The 14,923-nt window shown below is 43.0% G+C and overlaps 1 protein-coding gene across 4 annotated transcripts in view; it reads left to right on the top strand.

Moving 5' to 3' along the window:
- The first annotated feature begins 6,747 nt into the window (after window positions 1-6,747).
- Window positions 6,748-14,923, top strand: part of DCP1B (decapping mRNA 1B) — a 42,911-nt gene continuing 34,735 nt past the window's right edge. Inside the window, exons 1-3 of one of the 4 annotated variants that reach the window (XM_017804656.1) lie at window positions 6,748-6,887; window positions 8,397-8,437; window positions 10,798-10,925. In XM_017804656.1, the coding sequence (XP_017660145.1) occupies window positions 6,753-6,887; window positions 8,397-8,437; window positions 10,798-10,925 (304 nt within the window). In that variant the 5' untranslated portion in view covers window positions 6,748-6,752. The other 3 variants (XM_017804658.1, XM_017804659.1, XM_017804657.1) reach the window with 3 other exon arrangements.

The raw sequence follows: 14,923 nt of genomic DNA, 5'->3' as shown, positions 1-14,923 counted from the left end.
CAGTTTATCAGGATAGCAAGAAGGTAAGGGCTATAAATAATATTTGATTGAACTTAAGCACGTACAATTGTGGTAAAAAAATTACTGAAAAAATCAAATACTGGCCCAAAATAGTTGCCTTCTCATAATAAAATCCAGTGTTAATTTTTAAACTGTAATTAAAGTAGTATGAATGTGGATGCAAAGGAATTTGCACAGGTAAAACTTATGATAAATGTTATTGAAGTCAGTGAATTCTGCTACGTTAAATAAAGAAAGAAGGGGGGGAAACCAGTAAGTTCTGACAATATTTTTTCTTTGTTACAGCAGGAAAATCAACGTTTTGAACATTACCAGCATTACAGAGAGACTGGAGGATGAAATCTAGAATTTTATTAAGGGATCTGACAGAATCATACTCACAAATGTAGAGCTATAGAAGTCAGGCAAATTTTGTGGATAAAGGCAACACCTTTTACTGTGGCAACTAGATTACCTGGGAAAAACATTCCACAGATATTCCACAAAGACCTTTGTTAGGTTTATCATTTTCTCATTTCTGCTCTTCTGAAAGATAAGACACTGAAATCATACAGTTACTTAAAACATTGAAAATCTAATATTGATTAAATGTATACAAGGAAGATTTTTTTTTTCCTGAATAACACTATATTTCAATACAATTATATTGGTACAGCCTCTCCCTTCCTCCTCCTGAAATAAGTCTTTCCTGGTGTTAAATTTATTTTTTCATCTCAGATTATGCCCTCGGAAAAGTGACTAAAGTTAAATCAAAAAGAATTCTTCACTCCACAAGAATAATATCTACATAGGAAGTTAGAAAGAAAAAACTGTAGCTCTACTAATGACAGCAGAGAACTTTCCTTTTGCTCTCCTCAAGCTGGCAGAGGCTGGGCCTATAAAAAAGGTAAAGCTCAATACCTTGCAAATAAATGTACAGCAAAAGAAATGTATAGAGTTACTTACTATGAGAATTACTTAGCAAAATGTAAGTCAGAGAAAGAAAAAGTCCTTTGGTAAAAGCCCAGGCTCTGATACACAGGAAAAATGCAACCTCCAACTGAAAATCATAGTAAATTATAGCTAATTATTTCATACACAGTATGTATAATATCAGAATTCCAAACCCAACAATGCCAAAGAACATTATCCCGCTTCTGTGTGGACTAACATTTGCAGAAAATCTCAAAACAATCTCACAAACTTCACCAGGGAACAACATTACAGACACACGTGTGCCTGTTAATAACTTAATGCGCTGGGGTTTCTTTGGGGGCAGGGGGGAAGGTTGTTTTGAATTGGAATGAAAGTGCAGAGAGAGAATATTTTAATAACAGCAGCAGATGAAACTATAATAGTCTGACCTGATATTCATTAAGGAACCTTAGGCAAGTAATAAATTACTAACAAAAAGACTAACATTATTTTAACCATTAGGACCGGAGTTAAGAAGTGGCCCAACGGTGCAACTGAGAATTTCAACTTCTGAGCATGAGGAAAGTGTTCCAGTGCTAACTCATGAGAGCCTCTAATAAACGGGGGCTGAAAACACCATATATTTCAAATGTGCCTGGGAAGGGACGCAGCAAAAACCACAGGGCACTGGTTCCCAAATGGTGAGAGCTACATCCCCAGAATATATGTGGGGCATGGGTAATCAAGCCTTGTGAGATCATTCTGGCTCCACAAGAGCAACTCGTTCCCAGGAAGCCACCGTGCTGGAAAGCATCACACAAAGGTATTTAAGTGGCCCTGGATGGAGTAAGAGGACCTTATTAATGCTGCTCCTCCAGAAGGGGAAGCAGTGGTGCCATCAGTCAGAGCGAGAAGAAAATTATGGCAGCCTTTGGGAAGAAATAAAAAGGAAATGGCAACTACCATGCAATAACAACTCCAAATGGGCTGGGGAAGAGGAAGTGAAGCAAATGAGGTGTTCAGCACTCCCCTGGCTCAAGTGATTCCTGCTGTTTATTAAAAGAAGTGCTGCTCAGAGAACGGAGTGAATGTGAACAGGTAGGCAGGCAGCCAGGGGAGGCTGTGATCTCAGGGGGCGCATGAACACTTGTTTCTCACACAGTTCATTTCCCCCATCTGCCTGGTTCACACTGAGGCCACGTACACACCTGTGCCAGTGCAGTAACCAAGGTGCCAGCATGGCAGGACTGAATGCCTGGCACACAGGTCTCACGTCCCCAGCAGTGGCACCAAATACCTGCCCATAAAATCATACCCTCAGCGTCAGTAGGGTGTGATTGCTGTAGGAAGCACGGCTCAATCTTTACAAGCATCACAGATTCTTGAATCTGAAGGTTAAATAACTGCTTGAACAACCCTTGTGAAAGGGTTTGGCCTGACCACCCCAACCTGTGTTATTAAAGGAGACCTTCAGAATGTCACGCTGTGTGGATTTTGCCTTAAATCGCTCTGAATATTACCCACACAAAATGCATTTCATACCGTGTCAAAAGCATAGGTGTGGGTATTGGGGTTTTTTTTAACATAATAGTATCCAGGTAGGTAGAAGACAAAAAAGTGACATTCTAATAATATACTTCATGAAATTATGACATTTTGAAAGCTATAAAATCACTTTGTTTCATAAACAGAATTACAGCAAAATCATTCAAAGTTGATTTATAGTTATTATGGACTACTGGATTACTGACTGTAAGCAAATAACCACAGTTTAAAGGATCAATCTTTTAAGATGTGATATTTTTGCTAAAAATCCCCAAGTTTTTAGATGCAGTGAGAATTCACAGCGTTTCTGTTCTTAACAGCATCTTGTTTCATTGGAAAAGTTTTAGTCTACTATCAAGTGATCCCATAAAGCAGGGCAGAGCTAATGGTTTTATTAAGTATATTTACTTCAGGCTAAATGGAAGGAGCAATTACATCCCACTTATATAGGAAAACAGCTGGAACCAGCTGAAACCACCTCTCAGTGCAGCAGAAAATATAAAAAAGGCCTGATCAGAAGCCTGACAGGTTTGCTGACTCAAAAACACAGGGTGAAGGAATTGTCTGTCCAGTACTACTTTCTGGGAGGAAAGTAGTACTGAAAATGCATCTGCAAACAGGGCACTGAAAACAGACAGGCAACATTTTTGACATGCCTACTTCAAGATATTTAACCTCACAGCTGAATTTTCCTCCGTGGACCTCAAGGAAACAGGACACTCTGCAGCCTTCCTATGTCAAGAGAAGGGCACAGGAGATAACCTTGAGCCAGTCAGTGTCTCTAACACAACAAATGTGCAAGGCTTTAATTATTACTTACTGCTTGGTCTGAAAAAAGAGGCAACAAAAGAAACAAAGTAAGCTGTAACAGCTGAAAGGCACCTTATTTCTGCTTTAGACATTTTTTTTTCAGATGGAACAGGGCTGCAATATATCTTCTAAATAGTGCTTTCTCCTACCCGAAAACAGTTATGAGTAACTTTCCTAATTCAAATAAATAGCCTTTGAAATGCAATTTCTATAACACTCTCTTCATTATGGGACTTTTTGCAACATGCACCCCACCACACCATCACCAAAAAAGAAAAAAAAAAGAAAAAGAGAAGGAAAAAACAAAAAGGTAAGGAAAAAGAAGAAGAAAAAGAAAGGAAAAGGAAAAGAGAAAGGAAAAGGAAATTGAAAAGAAAAAGGAAAAGAAAAAGAACAAGGAAAATTAAAAGAAAAAATAACAAGGAAAAGAACAAGGAAAAGGAAAAGAGAAAGAACAAGGAAAAGGAAAAGAGAAAGAACAAGGAAAAGAACAAGGAAAAGAAAAAGGAAATGGCAAGGCACCTTTTTTGTATTATTGTTGGAGGAAGCAAAAGCATCTGGAAAGGGAAACTCCAGGAGTGGGACTTCAATAGTTTCACACTTCTAAGTCTTGGTGACAAGTTGGGATTTTGTGTAAGCAGGAGAATTGCCAAAGAATTGTAGATGGTGGTAATGAGAAACCCCAGCACATGAGGAGGAATGTGATTAGGGGGGCCTGGAAACTGTGAATTGAGAAGTATCTAATCAGCAAAAAGAAATTATTGTGCATCTGTTAGCCATTTGAGCAACATAACTTATCTCTCCTACATATTACTTTTTTGCCTTTCTGCTCTGGTCATTTCCAGACTAAGGACAGCAGTTTTCCTTGTCCACTATGGGCCTATATATCTTCTTTGATATTACAGGATCTATAAGTCAGGCAGAGCTTTCCAATGGAATCGCTTAGAGCCTTTTCCTACCAAGAATATAACAAAAAACACTCATAAAATTCTAAACTCTAAAGTGGTGTTTCACCACAGCCCCAAATGAAACAAGATGCCTTTAGAAAAGGAGGAACCAAGAACGGGATGGATTACAACTAAAGAGTGTGTTCAGATGTTTCCTCTTTCACTGTATGCTTGCAGAGCAAGTTGTAGGTCTTTTTCTTAGTGATGCAATTTTTAGTGGCCGCCTGTGATAAAATAAAACCTACACATTCTCTCCTAAGTCCCCAAACCCAGCCTTTATTTCTGTCCTTTTTGACAACATGCCCATCTCTAGCTCCCTTCAAGAGACTCGCTGTTCCTACATTTAAGACTATGAATTCTCAATTTGCTCCTATCCCCACTTCATGCTATGGAAGCTTTTTCACCTGGGCTTTGCCCATTTGCTCTCAGACCAGATGTTACTCCTCGCTCTGCCCCACAGGCTCCATCTGGCCTAGAGTGAAAAGGAGGGAAGAAAATAAAATGGCAGTCCTCATCCCATTTGTCCAGATACTCCCTTTCTAAAAATGTCGTGTCAGGAATATTGTAAACAATTTAGACAGCATCCATTACCTTTGCCTTGAGTTATTCCAGGGTATCCCATTCTCTGGAAGTAAATATATCGCCCTACTGCTTCTGTACAGAGGAGATGGTGACTCCTTCCAAAACTGCTACGTCAGTCTGAGGTGATGAAGTAAAAATAATTTGCTCTTGCTGGGGATTCAGGCCAGACAGTTAAGCAAATCTTTTCAATATAAGGATGTGCTGAGTTTATTTGCATGCCTCATAAAGCTCGAGTATTTGCTGTAAACTGTTGGTATCAATAGATTAATGATAAATATGTGTGTCTGACAGGAAAATGTGGTAACTGAATTCTTGGTCTTGTCCATCTGTTGCTTGTGGTTTGTATATCTCCATATCATATTATGCTTGTTTAGGTTTCAGCTGCTTGTCACATGTATGAGTGTATATACATACACATATATATATATCTACAGGAGGGCTGTATATGGTTTTGTTTACAATCCTGTTCCCTTCAGTTCGATGCAGGAGCCTGTGAGTGTGTGCCAGCAAACACAAAGGGTGTGTGCTCATCGCTCTGAACCAACTTCTCTCCCTGTCCCGAGTGCTGAGCGTGCACTGTGCTGGTGGCACGGTTGAGCCCATGGGAAGCACACATATCCTGACAGATTCCTGTGGTTACAGACACACCTGCTGGCTTTGCTCAGTCCCACACGTCTCTCTCTCTCTGCAGGCACACAGTGTGTCCATAAAGAATCACAGAATTGTTAGGGTTGAAGTGACCTCTGGAAGTCATCCAGTCCAACCCCCATGGCAAGGCAGGGTCACCCAGAGCAGGTTACACAGGAATGCATCCACGTGGATTTGGAATGGCTCCAGACAGGAAGACTCCACACCCTCCCGGGACAGCCTGTGCCAGGGCTCTGCCACCCTCAGTGTAAAGCTCTTCCTGCCATTGAGGTGAAACTTCTTGTGTTTATGTCCATTATGCCCCATCCAGTCACCAAGGCACCACTGAAAAGGGTCTGGAACCCTCCTCTTGGCAGCCACCTTTGAGATATTTATATGCATTGATGAGATCCTCTCTGTCACCCTTTCTCTGGACTAAACATGCCCAGCTCTCGGAGTCCCTTCTGATAAGAGAGATGCTCCAGACCCCTCATCATCTTCATGGCCTCTGCTGGAACCTCTCCAGCAGCTCCTTGTCTCTCTCGAGCTGAGGAGCCCAGACCTGGACCCAGTGGCACAGACAGACACACAGACACGCTCCTGTGCATGTGCCAGGCTGAGCCCGCGTGGCTCCAGCTCCATCCGGGCTTGCAGCTCCCTGCCCTCCCGAGCCCGCCTGCTGTGGTGCCCCCTGCTCCTGCTCCAGCTGGGCAGGCTCGTGGGACTCATCGCTCTTAGGAGAACGGGCTGCGGGAGCTGGGCCTGTTCAGTCCAGAGAAGAGAAGGCTGACGGGGGATCTCATCAATGCACATAAATGCCTCCAAGGCGGGCGCCCAGAGGACGGTGCCAGGCCCTTTTCTGTGGTGCCCAGCGGCAGGCGAGGAGCAACAGCCGCAAACCAGAACAAAAAATTTCGAGCTCGACGTGGGGAAGAGCTTCCTTTCGCTGCGGGCGGCAGAGCCCTGGCACAGGCTGCCCGGGGAGGGCGCGGAGTCTGGACCCATGCCAAACCCACGCGGGCGCGCCCCTGTGCCACCTGCTCTCGGTGACCCTTCCTCGGCAGGCGCGTTGGACTTGGGTGATCTCCAGAGGCCTCTTGCACCCCTGGCTATGCTGTGACTGTGATCCCGTGATCCGGTACCGCCCCCCCGGCACAGCCCCTGCTCCCACACCACACACACACACCGGCGGCAATCCCGAGCCGGCGGCGCTCGGCGCTCGATTGCGGCGCCTTGCACTCCGCTGCGGGGCCGCCACCCCGCTGGTGGTGGTGGTGATGGTGTCGCTCGGTGGTGGATTGCTCGCGCCTGGGCGCGGGGCGCAAGATGGCGGCGGCGCTGGGCCGGGGGCTGGACATCAGCCTGGCGGCGCTGCGGCAGCACGACCCCTACATCAGCGGCATCGTGGACGTGGCCAGCCAGGTGGCGCTCTACACCTTCGGACACCGCGCCAGCCAGTGGGTACGTGCGCCCGGCGAGGCACACACCCCCGCCGCACCGGGGACCGGGGCGGGGAGCGGCCGGGACACGCCCCCGCCGTGAGAGCCCCGCCCCCGCCCCGCCCCGCCCCGCCCGGCCATGGCCGAGGTGTGAGGGCGGGGGTGAGGGAGGGGTGTGCCTGACGCAGCTGAGAGCAGCCCCGTAGGGCCCGGGGAGTGGGCTCTGGGAGGCTGCAGGGTTGTAGGAGTTGTGTCCCGTGCGGCAGGGCGGGGGAGGATGGGGGTTTAATCCAAGCGCATGGGAGGTTGAGGTTTAACCAGGTCCAAGGGAGGTCGGGTGTTTAACCCAGGGACACAGGAGACTGGGTGTTTAGCCAGGGCTGTGGAAGACTGGGGATTAAGATGGGGCTGTGGAGGCTGGGGTTTAACCCAGGGCTGGGGTTTAACCTGCAGCCATGGGAGGTTGAGTGTTAACCAGGTCTATGGAAGACTGTGGTTTAATCCAGGGCAATGGAAGACTGGAATTTAACCCAGGGCTGTGGGAGACTGTGGTTTAACCAGTGTCTGAAGGAGAACAACGAAGATGGTGAAGGGCCTTGAGGGGAAGCCGTATGAGAAGCAGCTGAGGGAACTTGGTCTGTTCAGCTGGAGAAGAGAAGACTGAGAGGAGACCTCATTGTGGTCTACAACTTCCTTGTGAGGGGAAGAGGTGGGATAGGCACTGATCTCTTCTCTGTGGTGACCAGTGATGGGACTCAAGAGAATGGCCTGAAGTTGTGTTTCAGGGGAGGTTTAGGTTGGATGAAGAAAAACGCTCTTCCCCCAGAGGGTGGTTGGGCACTGGAACAGGCTCCCCAGGGATGTGGTCACAGCACCAAGCCTGACAGAGTTTAACCCACAGCTGTGGGAGACTGGGGTTTAACCCCGGGACACGGGCCTCAGACTCTCCTCTGCCCTTCAAACACCTATAATGGAACCCAAACATGTACAAAAGAGTGAGTGTAGGAGTTAAAAGTGCTAAAAAGATTGTTGTAAGATTTAAAACCTTAATTAACTCAGGGAAACTTCTGGTAATCTAACATTCAGGCTCTTTCCAGGTGGTTCTTGCTTTGCTGTAATGGTGGGGCTTAGGGCCCGTGTTTGAAGAATCTGCACCATCTCCCTTTTGTGTCATTTCCCCTGTTCCTGTCCCAAACATTGCCCCTGAGGACAGGTACCCTTTGGAAAATCCTCTCCCTGACTCTGGGCTGTGCACTGCCCTCAGGTGTAGTGGAGAGTTAATCCAGTTTAGCCTCATGGTGTCGTGCATTTAGCCTTTCCATATCTTATCATAAAACTTGGGTCAGATGCATAGTGACCTGTGCTGGCTCCAGCCTCTCACCACCAGCTGATGAAGTTGGGTTTATGTATTTGTGGCTTGGATGAGAGAAGTGAAACTGATGGTCCTGGTAAACAGAGATAAAGGGGGGTTCGCTGACAGTGAGCAAAACACTGCCCTGATTTCAACTTCCTTAACTTTCCTTTTCTTCAGGAGAAGACTGATGTGGAGGGAACGCTGTTTGTTTACACAAGGTGAGGACACTACCTTTTAACTTCTGCAGGATGTTTCCATAACCTGTGGATATGGAAAAGCTAGCTGGGATGGAGTGTGAATGAAGTAAATGAAGTCATGAAGTAAATGCTCCCCCTTGTTCAAGGGTGAAAAGAAACTGAAACTGGTAGAAGCAAATGGGGGGAAGAAAACACTGGGAAAGAGGCACCACCTTGTATTTTGATAAGACTTCCAAATGTGTTTTAAATCTCAATATGGGTAAACTGTAGAAATCTTTTGTGTTGGTTTAATTAGGATGTAGCAGTTTAAAAAGTGTCTGGACAAAAAGCAAATAGTGAAATAAATAACCATATTCTTTAAAGTAAGGGAATGGTACAACTTAGGAAGCATTGTTTTCCCTACTTAGGGTACGTTCATACTACTTATGTCTGATTGTTTATTTTTCATGCATATTTCATCCAACATTTTGGCTGATTTTAATGCTTTCTTTTAGCAGCACCTCTGATTGTGGCTTTTCAGAGCATCATTTTTACATCACTTGTTCTAGCACATTTGTTCTGTTATGAAGCCTGCCCTATGTTGTAGTTTCCATGTTAGTGCCTCAGCATTTCCCTGTGACCGTTGTTAAAGTTGGAAAATAATACAGTCAGCAGATCTTGCAGTAGCTGCCAGGGTTTAACACCAAAGCAGAAAGTTTCTTCTTCGACTTTTATGTCAAAGAGGAACTGGTAGGAGAGCTGAGAAAGCAAGAGATTGTTTTGAGAAGGCGAGAGATGTATGTGTGAAGTGACAGAGAGGCCCAGGAGTCTGTGAGCTTTGTGTGAAGTGGGAATGCTGGTTTCAATCTGTAGAGATCTTTCCTACCAGCAGTGGAAATGGTCAATAGTAATTTTTCTAAGCTGCTTTCAGGTGAGTGGAGATAAGATGCTTTTCTAATTACCACCGTGAGAGGAAAGAACCAGCTCTTTGTTGTGCGAGCAGTAGGTGGATGTGGGTAGTTATGGGCTGCAGAACAGCAGCAGTATTTCCTGGTGTGTTGGTTGTAAAGCTCAAGAACTGACAACATGTAACCTGGTACTCCTTGCATCTGTGATCTTTCACTGTTCTTTTTGTTGCCTGAGGAAATTTCCATTTAGAGCAGGGGTTGATGCCTGGCTGCCCTACAGGCAACAGAATGGAACACGTTGTGAACTGTGGGTAACATCATGCATCATCAGTTTTAACTTTAATTTTCTGTTGCTTTGAACAGAGTTATAAAGTTCTGTGGAAAAGACATTGCCAACAGATCATAGGTTGGAGACCACTGGTGTTGCCTTGGTTGTTTCTCTTTAGTCACCATGTAAAGTGATGTGACCATTTTACTTGAGATAACTTATTTACTACCCATCCCATCTTAGTGAATTCTGAGGAACAGTCAAAAAGTCAGACTTCCAGCTGGGTTAACACCAGTGGAAGTGGACTGTTTGTTTGTTTTAAGTGAAGCACCGACTGCTGCAAATTAAGGATTCTTGTCAAGGATTCCACTTTTGTTTATTTTTCTGTTGACTCCAATGCTGTAATGCAGCTTCCTTTGCTTTGGGTTTCATAGAGAAATCCACACACCAGCAATTGCCAGAGATGGCACTTTTCCCAAATGTTTATCCATAGTCTTTCCTTTATTGTCATACTTAGTTTGGAAGTAGTATCTGTTGTCAGGATCATGATGGATTTAACAGCTCACCTTTATCTAAATGACTTGAAGTGTAACCCCCATGAACATGCAAAATGATTTAGAGTCATAGAATCATGGAATGGTTTAGGATGGAAGGGACTTTTGAAGATAATCTGGTCTAACTCCTGCTGCCATGGGCAGGGACACCTTCCACTACGTCAGGTTCCTCAAAGCCCTGTCCAGCCTGGCCTTCCAGGAATAGGGCATCCACAACTGCTCTGGGCAACCTGTTCCAGTTTCCCAGCACCCTCACTTTTGTTCTTATGCTTTAGATGGCGTGGAAAATCCTCTTTGGGATGCCTGTTACTGTCTGCAATTGTTAACCAGAGTATTGAAAAGTATGCTTGCACTGGCCCACGACTGACTTATTGTAATTGCTTCTTTCTACTCCAGCAAGAAACTATAGGATAGATGGTGGTGTTGGATAAGGTGATGCTGATAGTCTGTTTATTTCTCATACATAATGTAGGGGTTTGCCATAATTAAAAGGATTACACAAAATACTGCAAGAGCCAGTCGCTATTTCCTTGGCAACAAAATCAGTTTTTTGTGGTACCTCTTAGAAATACTAATAAAAGCTTAATAAATTTGGAGAACTATACAGGAAAGAAATTCTAGTGATTTCTCTTTTTCCTCGGCTTGATGGGATTTCTGCTTGTTAATTTGCAGATCGGCTTCTCCAAGGCATGGTTTCACAATTATGAACAGACTGAGCATGGAAAATCGAACTGAGCCTATTACTAAAGACCTCGATTTCCAGCTCCAGGACCCCTTCCTACTGTACAGAAATGCCAGATGTAAGTATGTGACATGTGGGGTTAAATACTGAAGTCAGCTTCTCTTCAATCTGCTCTTGGTTAAGGCAGTCCAAGTGCTTAGACTGCAGATCTGGAGGCCTGAAATTAGCTGGGTAACAGGTGAAATTAAAGGAATGTATTTTGCTTTTTTGGTGTGCTGAAAGAGAAGAATTGCTCAGTGCTTCCTAAAATGCCACTCTGCTAAAGAAAGTATTAGCATGTGCTTAGTAGTAATCTCTTAATTTAACTGACAAAGAGTAAATGTTTATTGTCCTGTGTATGTGATGGGCTGAGAGAGGCAGAGAGTGTTTCCTGAGTGTACCCCAGTCAGTGTTGGGAAGTTTTGGAGTGGTATTTGTAGTCTTGGCTTTCTGCATAAAAATAGACAAATGCAGCAAATTCAAAGCCTGTTTTGTGCTCCAGCTCCAAAATTCTGTCCTTGGAGCAAGTTGGAAGGCAGTGTGCCTCTCAACCATCAGGCGTAACTCTTGACAACATAACGTTGGGTCTCATTTAAACCCTGATGAAAGACAGAGTTATTACTTTGGGCTCTGTGTTTATCTTGCACGATTATCTTTATACCAGAATTAGCAAGTGTCAGGCAAACTCAGAAATAAATTGAAGACGTGGGAAAGCTTACTTGTGCATGCAGATCTGCATACAGAGTGTTACAATGAGCAATTACACGAGAATGAGCAGTTGTAAATACACAGTTTATATCTGTGCTTGGAAGTGGAACTGTAGTGTCATCTGTGCTTTGTCCTTGATGCATAAAAGCAGATTGCAAAAATGTTTTCTGTGAAGTGTGACGCAGAAGTGTTCCCTCTGGATGAAGTAAAGGCTGAAGCAGCCCAATTTGATCATCTGCTAGACCTTTTTACTTCATAAACTAGTTTGGAGTTGGAAAGCATATCAAGAGGGAATCCTGTTGTTCACACGCACTATGTGGTAGAAACAATAGAGAAATAACATTTTAAATAGCCTAAATGAAACTGCTATTTTTGAGAGTATTTTCTAGGTTGACAAAGTATTGGAATTCACAAAGAAACTGAAAAGAAATGCAGACATATTCAGGCTAACCTAGGACATTAGGATTTTAAGTACCCTGAGACCTATTATCCCATCTGTTTTTGAAGGGTCTTTCTTATGTAAGTGTAATCTTCTTTAATCTCATTTTGAAATTCCATTAGGAGTTTATGTGTGTATACACTAGTACCTACATTTTGAAACCTGGTCTATTAATTTTTCATTTTTGTTGAGACAGTTGGTATAAAGAGTAATTAGAAGTTGTCATAACTCTGTGCTGACATGAAGTAAGTCTGATTACCACCTGTAAACTGTGATTGGTTAATTTTTTTATTAGGAGGAAAATCGTGGGGTTTGGAGAGTATAAGCTGTTTTTCCCGAGAGATGTCAGTCTTTTGGGTTTGCAGGGTCTCAAATATTTTAAGTGCTAACCTGTTTTCTTACTTTTGCTCTTCTGATTGTCTCCCCCATCCCACCGAGGGGAGGGGGCAGGCAGCTGCACAGGGCTGAGCTGCTGGCTGGGGTGGACCCCCAGCACCTACACTGACAATTTGCCAGTGGCAACATGGAAGTAGAACTCCCTTTCTTTTGGTTTAGAATCTCTGAGCCGTGAGATCTGACAGTTTTTTGACTTCATGGCACTCTGTACTGGATCGTTCCCTTGAGTGCTGTCCTGAAAAAAGAAATTAAGGGATCCCCAGCCCCTAAAACCTGTGGGTTTTAAGCCCTGATGTCGTAGTATTATTTTTCTCTACTGCTTCCAGATGCTAACAAGGAGTACTCAGTAATAGCTGTTTACTTGGCAAAACAGTGGACAGTTTGGCAGTAATACTTAACAGTATCTGGAAACAAGTTATCTTTTTCTAACCTTTTGTTTGACTTGGTGACTTCTTATGCAGTTTTTCATACATGTCTTCTTTTAGATCTAACAAAACTAACAGTTTCCTCCGTTTTTCCAATTGATATAGTGGCTTTCCTACATAACGGGGCTTTTGTCATAACATAAACATCAAGAAAACACAAAAGCAAGCATTTAGAGAAACAAAGAAGTCCTGCCCAGTGTTTTGCTTCTCCCAATATTCCGAATATTTGTTGAAACCAACTTCATTTTAGTGCAGCTGAATATCTATGGCTGGTTGTACCACACAGCCTAAAATAAAACCTCTTGGCAGCCAAAGGTGGTGCTTGTGTACTGGACAAGTCCACCAACATTTGTAATAGCTGTCATTTTGTAAGGCTTGCTTTGCATCCAATATATGATCACAACAGAAATATTTTTTTCCAAAATTATACACAATAAATATAAGTTTTAGGAATACTTAAATTAAGAAAAGAAATATTTCATCTTACTTTATTGTTTTTTCATATTTCTTCTGTTGTTCTATGTGATCCTGGTCATCTTAAGTTGAAATACTGTCTAAACACCATGTTGGAGACACAGTCTAATCCCAGGACTTTTCAGGCTGGATTTGGGATCCATGCCAGTTAATGTTTGCACTGATCTGCTGTTTTGCAGAGAAGTTTAGTTTGAGAAATCTGTTAGGCTGGAGCTGGGGTTATTCATTTCAAAGCCAGGAGGGAAGATAAAATTACAGTTTTTAATGTCAGCAGAAATCTTTGTCCACCAAGAAGAGAAGGTTTATGTATCAAATAGGGAATTTTCAATGTGACCTTTAAATTTATCTAGTTAACTGGAATTTTAGATGCTCGCTTTATGAGAGCAAGACAGGACTCCTGTTTTCGTTTAGATCATCTAACAATTCTAAGGGTTTTAAAAAATTTCCTGGGTTCTATATTTGAATAATCTTAACTACATAGTTACTACTTTTTTCATTGGTTTTTGGTGATATTTATTGTGAAAACCAATGTTTAGAGCCTGTTGCTTAAGCCTTGGTGCCAAATAATATGAGATAGTTGAGAAGAAATACAAGGTGATAAATTATTGAGTAAATGAACTTAATTTTCTCTCTTTAGCACTGATCAGCTATATAATAATTACAGCTGTTCCTCACTGTGTATTGTACCAGGTGTTTATGCCTTTGTACTGGGTCAGTGAATCATTTCCTCAGTTGACTGATTTAGCTTTTCATTGCTGAATACTGTTTTTCATGCTTACAGGTCACAGAGAATTTGGTCAACAGTAAGTTGTATATCTCAGAGTTAGCTTCACCTTGAGCATTTCAGCTGCCAGAGAAGAACACAAGATCCTACCTTAAAATAGTGTGCTAATTGTGACAATGATCTGATACAGGTTAATTGGGTGCTTTTCTGCTATAAGGAGTGGAGAAAGAAATTGTGTGGCAGATTGACAAATACTTTATAACAAGTTTCTGTACCCGTTGCTTTTCATTTCTGTGCCACGTTTGTAGCAAGGCCTTTGATCATTTCATCTCCTGGGCTTGAAGCAGAATGAAGCCTTTCTAGTCAGATGTGTCTACTGAATTTGGGCCTTAGCAGAGGTTCAGTAAGTGGTCCAAAAGCAGACCAGACATGCCTGGTTTTGTCAAACCTGCCTAGGCACCTGTGAGATATACATAAGCTCATACTTGTTTCGGTTGTCCAGTTTAACATGCCACCATGTGTCTGTCAGAACCCTGAAAATTTTATATTTTCCCAGATTTCTACACTGCAAAGATGTCTAGTAGATGGGGTGGAAGGGAGAGGGAAGTTTGCCAGCTGTCCAAAGAAGTTTTGTGGGTTTTTTGTTTGTGGTTCGGTTTTGGGTTTTTTTCCTTCCCATGTAGGTCATAATTATTTTGTATGACAATTTTTCCAAATATATGCCTGGGGACAAGTGATTGTAAAATGTTTAGGAAAAGACAACGGTGTATGTTCTTCTCAAACTATTGTATTCCATTCTTAAATTCTAAATTACAGCATCCAAGGGCCCTCTTAAACAGAACAACTCATCTTCTTTTGAGACTGATTGTGGCTCATTTTAGTTCACCCTCCTAAGTAAATACATCCTGGTA

Source organism: Lepidothrix coronata, unplaced genomic scaffold (assembly GCF_001604755.1).
Source record: "Lepidothrix coronata isolate B3197 unplaced genomic scaffold, Lepidothrix_coronata-1.0 Scaffold10, whole genome shotgun sequence".
Classification (NCBI taxonomy): Eukaryota; Metazoa; Chordata; class Aves; order Passeriformes; family Pipridae; genus Lepidothrix; species Lepidothrix coronata.
Note: the sequence above shows the minus strand (reverse complement) of the source record. Positions and strands in the feature narration are given on the sequence as shown.